The sequence below is a fragment of the Kryptolebias marmoratus genome, linkage group LG4 (assembly GCF_001649575.2).
Source record: "Kryptolebias marmoratus isolate JLee-2015 linkage group LG4, ASM164957v2, whole genome shotgun sequence".
NCBI lineage: Eukaryota > Metazoa > Chordata > Actinopteri > Cyprinodontiformes > Rivulidae > Kryptolebias > Kryptolebias marmoratus.
In genome coordinates, this window is record NC_051433.1 from 11967343 (window position 1) to 11978342 (window position 11000).

The 11000-nt window shown below is 43.4% G+C and overlaps 1 protein-coding gene across 1 annotated transcript in view; it reads left to right on the forward strand.

Annotated features, from left to right (window-relative positions):
- Positions 1–574: 574 nt before the first annotated feature.
- The window catches only part of kcnb1 (potassium voltage-gated channel, Shab-related subfamily, member 1), a 35807-nt gene continuing 25381 nt past the window's right edge, over positions 575–11000 (forward strand). Inside the window, exons 1-2 of the mRNA XM_017408409.3 lie at positions 575–1061; positions 3568–4214. Of these exons, the coding sequence (XP_017263898.1) occupies positions 3612–4214 (603 nt within the window). The 5' untranslated portion in view covers positions 575–1061; positions 3568–3611. The remainder of the gene's footprint in view (positions 1062–3567; positions 4215–11000) is intronic.

Here is an 11000-nt window from a genome sequence, read left to right on the forward strand (position 1 = left end):
TTCTTCTTCTGCGAGTCTCTTCAACACAGCCGCAGCAGCGCCCCCCGTTGACAAGATGTAATAACAGCAACAAAAAAGAATTTTCACTGTGTAAGCCTAAGAACACAAAGGGCATATACGTAGATGTGTGTATTTATACATCTTTTCTTTCTTTTTTTAAATTTCTTTTTTATTAGGGGTAATTGCCGGGGGGTGGAGGGTGTTTGTTGGCCAGTTGTTTATTCAAGATGTTAAAATATTCATTAAAAAAGTAAGGAGCAAAAATCTGCACATTTGTTCCCATATCGATGGTTAACATGTCCTTAATTTCTTGAGAACGGCGGCCACATGTGTTTGTTTACCTACAGAAACAGCTGAAGTGACTGAAAATAGGTCAACCTACGCCTAGATTTGTTGAGTAAAGCAGGAAGAGAAAAGTGCTTTGTTTACATTGAGTGCATACCTGCATTTCATTATTGCGCACTGATATATCTGTAAACGTACGAGGTTAAACTTTTCCAAACTGCACGGTGTGATATAATGCAGGATAACTTTTGTTTTTGGTTTGGTTTCACAGTTTGTGAGGAGCACCTTTAAACCACCTGCAGGACCGGAGCAGCAGCAGCAGAAACACAAACAGAGGCGGAGGCGGAGGCGGAGGCGGCGCAGAAAGAGTTAAGCAGATGTGGAGGGGAGCTCGGAGCTGCCATGGATCCTCCTTCCCGGAGCCGCGGCGCCTCCTCAGCCAGCTGACTGGAAGCACGGCTCCTTCCGTCCGGACAGGACTTGTTGATCTCCGGGACGAAAAGCGGGCGACATGCGGGGCGGGGAGCCGCGGCGGACGGGCTCCGAGTCGGGCAGAAGATCCGCACCGAGGCGCTCTGCCATGTCGGAGGCAGAGGAGGAGGAGATGGGTTAAACCCTGGCAGCATCGACGCCTCTTGGGTTCTTTTTTTTCTTTTTAATTTTTTTTTACCTTTTTTTCTTTTCCTCCTTTCCTCTTCTTTTTTTAAAGCTTGCTTCATCTCCATTTCTGGCTGCGGACTGATCGCTCCAGAGCAGGATGACAACATCCCACCACGGTATTTCTTTCAGTCTTCATTTTCATTTTGGCTGCTCGTGGCCATCTCTGGACCAGCTGTAGGGATAGCTCGAGCCCATGAAAGCTGCACCAGTGTAGAGAAATCCTACTTAATGCTTACAAGACGTGCACTTTCAGGTGATTTTCCCCACCCCACCACCTTGCATGTGGCTGAGCTGCAGTGTTTGCACACGAGGGAGGGATGTTTGCTTTGCTGCTTCATCGGGGAGGGAGGATGTTTCAGATTATTTATTCCTCTCCCTTTTCTCCCCACAGCCTGACACATCCCAGATTCGCATCCCTATATCAGAAAAAATGCTGTTTGTAACAGAGAGGGATCTATTTGTGTTGGAGCAAAAACTTTGATCACATCAACAGGCCCCCCTCCTCCACCCCCTCCCTCCTCCTCCTCCTCTCTCTCATATCAAAGTGTGTGTGTGCAGCTGCTGCCACGTCTGCCATCATAAAAAAAGGTTTCAAAACACACACGGACAAGATGTTTTGCTGCCAGCCTCCCTCCCTCCCGCAGGAGAACGGAAAGCGGCTCATCCTGGTGTTTTCAGCACCACCGGGCTGGACAGCGCTCAGCCCGCGTCCCACCCACAGCTCCCAGCTCTGCATGGGCGTCACTATTGAGCACAGAGCAGGCAAAGAAATAATAATAAAAAACCACACTGCAACATTCAAAACCAAGCTTTCAGACCAGGAATATCTCCACCCAGGCTCTTTCCGTCCACGCAGGATGAATTCTCTTGCAGATTTTTGCTCCTGTAATATTCAAGGCAGCCTTTTAGCTTGAGTCTTCTTCTTAGGTGTGTGTGTTGTGGGGAAACAAAACAACAAAAAACAAACAAAAAAAATAATAAGCAAGCTTGGAGATGTTTCCTCCTGTTTTAAACCCGGGAGTGAAACAAAGTCTGCAGGCTGGATTATTTGGGGTGTGAGTCACTCAGGAACCCCATGTTTGGACATGTTTATCACCGGGCTCAGCAGAATACTTTGACTCCAGTTCGGCTTCCAGACATTAACGATGGGAAATGAAAGGCAACTCTTTGAATTCTCATCGCCATCGAGGGGGACCGTGTTTCTGTGTGTCTGCCTCGTGAACCAGTGGTTGGATTTTAATGAAACTCTCAGACGCCGATCGCTGCACGGACGTCTACAAGTGATTAAGTTTAGTAGTCAGCCTCGTTCGAGGTGCAAGCTGAAAATGGCTGCAGCTCAGTCAGTTTGACAGATATTGACCTAAAATTGAACGTGCTAGTAGCCGAGACTGATCCCCACCTCATATTCTGAGCTTTAAGAGGATGTGCAAGATCTTTGTTTAAAATGTTGCCATTGCCCATTCAGAGTCAGCTCTCTCTGTCTGTTAGCAAAATATCCCTGGATGCCTTTTAATGAGACTTTCAGGAAACGACCACTGAAATTACATCCTCAGCTGATAAGGTTTTGTGGCTGACCAAATTCAAGATGGCTGCCACAGCTGACTGACTTTAAAAAGCAAAACAATGCCTATAGTTCAGTCACTTTTACAGATACAGAGCTGCAATCTGCTGTGGTGGTAGCCGAGAGTCCTTCACAGCATGACCCCCAAGTGCTGCTCATTATGTTTAAACTTTAGCTTTAACTTCTGGAGTCAATGCTGTTTGTCTGTTAGCAAAATATCTCCTTAATCACTGGATGGATTTTAATGAAACTTTTAAGAAGTAATCACTGGATGTACGTCTGCAACTGATTAGGCTTTGAAGTTAACCTAATTCAAGATGGCCATCACAGCAAATTGTCCTTAGCAAACACAAAAATGGCTATAACTCAGTCAGTTCTCCAGATATCTTGCTATTTTTTAAATTCTTATCATTTAAAGCCACCCATTTTGTTTATTTATTCTAATTAAAGGACAAATAGTTTGTGTTCGTGCCTCTCATGTCTGCTTTGGTCATAAAGTTGTGCTTTGGGACACATTTTGTTTGAGATTAAGGCCAACTAAAGAGGACAGGATTGTGTTTCTTGCACTGAAAACAGGGGATGAGTCATCTCTGTACTTCCTGTTAACAAAACCTTTGTAGCTGATTCAGGATACACAGAATTTTCGGTAGATGTATAGAAAAAACGTAGCTAAATAGCTCTACATAAAATATGAAGTTGCCTCTTATTTCCTTTCCTGTAAACACTTTCAAGAGATTTCTTTTAAATCTAATCTCTTGGATCTTTCTTTCTTTTTTTTTGCTTTGCTCAACCTAATAATCTAATCGGGAGCTGGCACAGGAAATTAAGCCGAAAAGGGATGAAAACTACCAGGTTCAGAGTGCTTCAGTCACCGAGTCATTCTGCCTTCTCAAAGGGCTCCATTTAAATGTCTGAAAGCATAAAAAAAGTCTTTTTAACTCAAAAAAGGGAATTTGATGCAAGTTAGAAATCTCAAGGTGTCATCATTATCAGAGCTCAGAATCACATGATGTGTTGTGGAGAACTAAGATTATTTTTTTGTCTTTTTTTTATTCCTTTAGGTACCAATCTGAAAGAAGAGATCTGCTGTAATCTTTAGTTCCAGATGTTTATGCTTCCTCAACTCAAAGTCGTCATGGAAAAGTCGGTGGAGTTAAACAAAGCCGGATCCCGGTCCACGACCTCGCTGCCGCCGGAACCGGTGGACATCATCCGCAGCAAGTCGTGTTACCGCAGGGTCCGTCTGAACGTCGGGGGGCTCCCGCACGAGGTCCTGTGGCGGACGTTGGAGAGGCTCCCCCGAACGCGCCTGGGCAAGCTGAGAGACTGCAACTCCCACGAGTCCCTGATGGAGGTCTGCGACGACTACAGCCTCGAGGAGAACGAGTACTTCTTCGACCGGCACCCGGGCGCGTTCACGTCCATCCTCAACTTCTACCGCACGGGCAAGCTGCACATGATGGAGGAGATGTGCGCCCTGTCCTTCAGCCAGGAGCTGGACTACTGGGGCATCGACGAGATCTACCTGGAGTCCTGCTGCCAGGCCAGGTACCACCAGAAGAAGGAGCAGATGAACGAGGAGCTGAAGCGGGAGGCCGACAATCTGAAGGACAGGGAGGGCGAGGAGTTCGACAACACCTGCTGCGCGGAGAAGCGGAAGAAACTCTGGGACCTCCTGGAGAAGCCGAGCTCTTCTGTCGCAGCCAAGGTAATTGGTACCGGATGCTGGGCTTGGCCTAAATGAGCGTGCAATCGATCCGATTCAAGATGGCCACCACAGCAAAGTCATGTCGGTTTTACAGATATTTAGCTGTGATTGGGTGAGGTAGTTGCCCAGACCGATCACCAACTTATCATGTAAGTGCTAATTGATGGCATGAGATCTTGGTTTACAAATTTGGCATTATCTATTAGAGTCAAGCCTGGCTGTCTGTTAGCAAAATATCTCATGAATGACACAATGGCTTTTAATGACACTTTCAGAAAGTAACAGTTGGATGTACATCGACAACTGATTCACTTTTGGAGTCAGTCAAATTCAAGGTGACTGTCAGAGCCAGCTACAAACACAAACATAGCTGTAATTTAGTCAATTTTACAGATACTAAGGTCAAATTTGATGTGGTGTTAGATGAGAATCACCCCCAACACATAATCTGAGCACTTCTTATCTTGCACATTTTTGCTTAAAACCTTGGCATCAATGCATGGAATGAACGCTGTTGGTCTGTTAGCAAAATATCTTATGGACCACTGGGCAGATTATGATGAATTTCTCAGAAAGTAGTCATTGGATGAACATCTACAACTGATTAACATTTGAAGTCTACCCCATTTACGGTGGTCGCTACAGCTAATCAACATTAGCCAACACAAAAATGGCTATAACTGAGTCAGTTTTACAGATATCGAGCTACAATTTGGTGTGGTAGTAGGTGACATATTTCAACTGAGTGCCTTCCACTGAAGCTCAGCTAATCTTACAGATATTTTTGCGCAGCCTGTCTTACGAAGACCGGTTCTGTTGTGTAACATTTTGAGCTCCGAATTTAGACTGTGGAGCTTGCGAATGTCTGACCTAAGATGTGAAAGTAATGCAGCATAAATACAGTCAGCAGCGCAGTCCCCCCCCCCCCCCCCCCCCNCCTCCTGCTAGACTCGTTTCATGTTGCTAAGTATTACATCTTCGCTCAGAGACCTGCTGGAGAAATGCCTGTCAGAGAATCACAGCCTTTTAGTAATGGGAGGAGGTGAAGATGGTGGTTCTTATACGGAGAGAAACAAAAGTTTTCCCACCCCCGAACGCGTTCGTGTCTTTTCACAGCATTTTCTTGTTACACGAAATGCATTTTGACACGTCTGGAAGTTGCTTTTTTGAGTCCCAGACAGTCGGAAGTTCTTCTCCTGCCCTTCCTTATGGTAGTATTTCTACAGGAACACATCTTAAACGCTATTAGTCATCCTAATTAACAACCTCATCAGACAATAACATCAAAGTCATTATCTGCGTCTCCGGTAAAGCCTTTATTATCCTGGTGCTTTGACAGCTCATCAGCCTGCTTTTAAAACACAGCTCTATCTGTCCTGACTCTACTGCGTCACGGTTCCACAAACAAAAGCAGGCTTTGACACGCGCACATGTATGGATCTGTACAAACACACGCACTCAACTCACCAATAAATCCTTTAAATACAACTTAGGCGACCTTTCTCTCTAAGCAGAATAGATGCCGTTGAAGTATTATTATTGTTATTATTACTCCCCCGTCCCATCAGTTGTTTTTGTTTGACAGCCTCACGGGTGAATCACAGCGAGCCCAGTGAATCTGTGATTTTTCTGCAGGAGGCCGGGATATTGATTTCTAACGCGTCTTTGTGCGCACGAAGAGAAGTCGGGAATAATTGAGAGCTTCGGGTTGTTCAGACGTGGCAGCGCATGTGAGAGAGAGGCATTTTCTCATTAGCGAGAAATGCAAAGAGTTAGCGGCTGTTTGACTTCAGGGTTAAATTAGAGTTCATATTAAGCACCGTACAGGGTCGACTGAGCCCCAGCCTTGTGTGACAGCCATGCGTTGAGTAATTGCGCGCCTTGCCCTGCTGCACATTATGTCCTTATCTTTGAAAGCCACATCTGATGACTCCTATCAGCTGTACTCACCCGTAGTCGGGGTAAAAGATACGTTTGGCTGCTCTGAGAGCCACACCTGTGAGACCACAGCAGTGTTAGACATGAAAAACAACCTTTGATCACACTCTTCAAGGTTGGATAGTTAGAGGCTATCAAAGACATCACTTCCAGCTCTGTTTTAAGGGGAGTGGCCGGGCCTCGTTTTTGGCTGGCAGCTCGTCCAGGAACTGGAAATGAACCCGCCTGCGATGCGTCCAGCCCAAAGCTTCGCAGTGAGGGTTTGTGAGAACCGTCAGCTCCCTCCCGCAAAAACAACAACAACAACAAAAGGGGGGAAACGGGAGGCGTGCGTTTGTGAGGGGAAATGTCTTCTTCGCTGGAATCAAAGAGATGCAAAATCGATGTTTATCGCGTTACAGCTCAAGGAAGCACTGTAGCCTGCAAAAAGGGAGAAGACCACTTTGAGTTGGCTGTACATTACTTTCTCTGTTCTCTCAGCCTGATTTCATCTGGTCATCAAAACGGCAGAGAGAGAGAGAGAGAGAGAAAAGAAAAGCACTTTGGGGCACTTAAAGGAAAAGTTTAGATCTCCTGAGGCAGGGTTTTGTGCGAAAGATATGAACAATTAATATCTCACCTGCTGCAGATAGTGCTTTGATCAGCCTCAGTTTGGAAGAAGTGGAGTTAAATAAGGACCGGGCTGATGAGCTAATGGCTAGTTCCTGCAAAGTGGATTTCTGCCATCTTAAAACGACTTCAATCCGAAATATGTCGCTGGGGTTTATCTGAGCAGCAGCTGAAGAGTTTTGACATCCCCGTCAGTTTCACATTACACCGACTATATCGAATTAGGTTGTTTGCAAGCAGCAGCAGCAGCTGGCTTTAGCACTTCCAGTGCAGCATGGGGCACTTTAGACAGAACTACCGTCACGTCTCCATAAGAACAACCACGAGGTGTGAAAGTGATGGCGGTGTTGCTGTGATACTTTAGAGATTGTGCGGGGGCTTAAAAAGTCTAAGTTTTAATAATCTAATTTTTAGACTAAATGAGCTCAGATTTTTCCTTTTAGGTTTTAAAATGCATTTAGTTTGTTCATTCATTGCCTCTTCCATCAACCCTAATTCAGTCACTCTGTGTTGTAGTTCTGTCTGAGGATTTCAGATGTTGTTACACTGTAAAAAAAAACACCAACAACAAAAAGCAAACTACAAGTCCCATCACTCAGCAGCCCCGTCAGAAGGAATTTATTCATGGACGTTCAGCCTTTCTCGTGAAATAATCCAGTTGATCTGAAACTGAATCTGGTTTGTCGTAGTGAAGGATTTGGATTGGATTTGAATTCAAATGAAAGTCAATCAAATTTGTTCCTTAGGAAGAAGTTTTACAATAATTTTTTTTTTATTCTTTTACTGTGTGCTTTAAATTTGAATCCCAAATGCTCTTTAAAAGGTCTTTAAAAAGTCCTAAATGTAATTTACTTGCAAAACACCCTGTATCTACAACAGGTGAGGTACTGATGATTCATAACCTTTCCACAAAAACATGCCTTTACACTGAATAATGGTGACTGCTTGTGCATATGGTTTACCTCATATCTATTCCCCGGTGATGAATATGTCTTCTGCTCATTAGGCCATCAAGTCACATTTAGTAATAACCTTGATTCACATCGTGTTTCAGTTTGGCATTGATATTACGCTGCTCTACAGACGAGGCCATAAAAAAACAGGGCAACCTCCACCTCGCAAGGAACAGAGTTTATCAATTCCTAATTAGCTTAAAAGGGCAACATGAAACCACAGACCAAGCTACTAAAAGCATTGATGGGGGTTGATGTATTGTCTTAGGTATTTTTAATAGGCAAATGTGGGCTTGTTGAGTGGTCCGGCTTCAACCGCAGACTCAGTGTTAGCTCATCAATTATCCCGGTTCAGAGACGGGAACGCAACAGCCCATAAACAGATGGCGAACGTTGGAGATGAGCATAAAAAACTCGTGGTTACCAAGCAACAAAAGTAAAGTTTTACCATCGCTGAAGAAGTGGGTATTGAACATCAGTCTATTTATGTTTCTGTGTGTGTGTGTGTGTGTGTGTTTGTGTGTAATTGCACCTCTGCTTAGTTCCTGTACTTTCGTGTCTGTACAACGCTAACAAAAGGAGGTGTGTAGAAGACACGGTATTTGTCAAGATGTTCAGAGACAGAGCCCATGTTCTCTCGGCCCCGTCTTTCTTCTCCCTCACCGGCTCATATCTTTCCTTCCTTCCTCCCTTCTTCAGGCTCCTCTGCCAAACCTCTGACTAAATGTCAAAGAAATGTCACATTAATTATTCTCCGGGAGACTCGGGGCCCAATTTGAAGCGTCCCCCCCCACCCCACCCCTCTGTTTACATTCTGTGGAAGCTGCTTTGTCTGTCTCCTGGCTCAAATCAGATTTGAGTCACCATAAAATAAGATTGTCTCTGACCGCTGGCACAGCAGTGCCTAACAGTATAAGACTGCCACCAGCAGACGCCTTCCCCACCAGCAGTGGCAAATATCTGACGTCGCTTCGGATTTGGCCGGAACACGTTTGAGGAACTCGCTACATGTTGGAGCTCCACGTTAGGCTCCCAACCATTTGATTACGTAACCAAAGCTGAGCGCTGAAGATTGCTGTCATTGCCGTTCGTCTTGAAGAATTACCAATTTCCCACTCTTTTCAGCGTGCGTCGTATGGCAGGCAACAAATTCCAATTATGCCTCTCTCACATCACACTAAAAGATAACATATAAACGTGGCTCGGCTATATTCATAAATCAGTCTGCAGCACAATCCATGGCACGAAGCGGCCAGACGAGGATTTATGGCTGCTTGTGACAGGTGTGTAGTCACAGCTGGTCAGATGATGTATAGTAGGTCGTAAAGAACAGCAACACTGGAATGCAAGGTTCAAATTCAGCAGCTGGATGAACCAGTGTTGGCATTTTCAGACTGAATTACTTTTTGAGTCTGAAAACTCAATCACTTTTTTAATAGGATCCTTTGAAAAGCTTCTCGCTGTTCTGTTTGTATTAAATGTCTGCAAGTGCACATATTTAGTTTATAGTTGTTCATGCTGTAAAATTGCTTTGTTTTGTTTTAAGGATTCTGAATAGTTTTAATACATTTATTGAACAGATTTTATGATTTTAACATGTGGTTAGCTCAGCTCTGATGATGTTCTGATTGCTTGGACAAAAGCTGTCGATTATAAAGCTCCCTGTGTCTCAAATTGTGATGTTCAAATTAAATAGTCATGTAATATTTATTAAACGAGTTATGTAAATTTATTAGTACAGGTTTAGCACAGCTTTGGCAATGACTTTCTGAAAGCTGAGACAGAGACAAGCCGATAATGTACTAATGATTTATCATCAGTGAGTCCTAAAATTTAGTTTGAATTTGTTTTGATTATCTCCTTCTTTCTTAAACATATTTAAAATTGCGAAAATGGCAAATAAAAACTGAAGAGTTACACGATTTTCAAAGCAGGAACCTAATGTGAGCTGAAGCTTTACTTGTAGCTTCCTAACAGCTGTTAGCTGTTAGCAGTTAGCCAGATGGCTAACAGTTTTGTTTGTTTATTTGTTTGTTTATATAAAGATCCCCATTAGTCTCTACTAAATGCAGAGACTATTCCTCCTGGGGTCCACGTACAAAATTAAAATGTTCCAAACAATTAATTTGAAACAACACACATTTAAAATCAAAAAACAAAAACTAAATAATTCAATAATCGTACAAATAACGCTTGCTGGGTTAAAATTCTAGTCTCATTTCATTCTTAAGTAGAGCTATTTTTAGATACATTTTGAAAACACAAGTTGTTTGAGCTGCACAGCTGCATGTTTCATGGTTATGTTTGCTGTTTATTCATGGTATAACTCTTCTAAGATTATAGTTCAAAATTCCCTTTTTGCAATACTGTCGCATTACTAAACCAGGTGTGGTTGTACAGCCAACTGCACAACGGGATGATGAAACAGAAGCCTCTTAGCCAAAAAATGACACCTGACTTTTTCTTTTTTTTTTTAATGAAGGAGGCATCTGTTGGTCAGGTTAGCCAACCAATCAAGTTTCTTCTGTAGCAGATAGAATTAAGAATGAACAAGTTTTAGATGCATTCAACCTGAGCTTCTCAACAACATTTTTCACACAGAATATTTGTGCAAAGAATCATATGATACTTTCTCAACCAGTCTTTATAGTTTCAAGGCTGAATTTTTGAAGAACTCTGTCAAAATGTCAGTTTTCCAAGTCAGCTTTTGAGTTTGTGCTTTAACCCAGCTGCCAGTCAGTTGTGAAGATAATAAGCCTGTTAATGAAGCCACATTTTCAAGTTGTGCATGTTTCAAAGACCACAAAGATCAGGAGATTTGAAGACAAATCATGCGACTCTCCTGCAGGAATTAGTTTAGCGCCCAGACAGCCCTGATGGTGTGCAACAAAGGACTGACTCTGGGTTATTGCTGGTTGCTTTCTGCCCGTCACATGGTCTCCTTGTCAACAACATTCTGCTATCAGTTGCTCCAAAGGCAGATTCATGAGCAGCAGTAGGAAACACCATCTTTAAAACTGCAACTAAAGAAACTAAAAACCTAAAACACTACTTCATGATTGGGTTTCAGGTACAAAGAAGAAACCAGTGAACCAGAACTGGCAGTTTTATATATATATATATATATATAAAAAAAATTCCCTTCTCACCCTCCGCGGGTGGTCTTTGTTTCATCCTCTGAGCTCGGGTCCTCTACCAGAGGCCTGGGAGCTTGAGGGTTCTGCGCAGTATCTTGGCTGTGCCTAGAACTGCACATTTCTGGACTGAGATGTCTGATGTTGTTCCT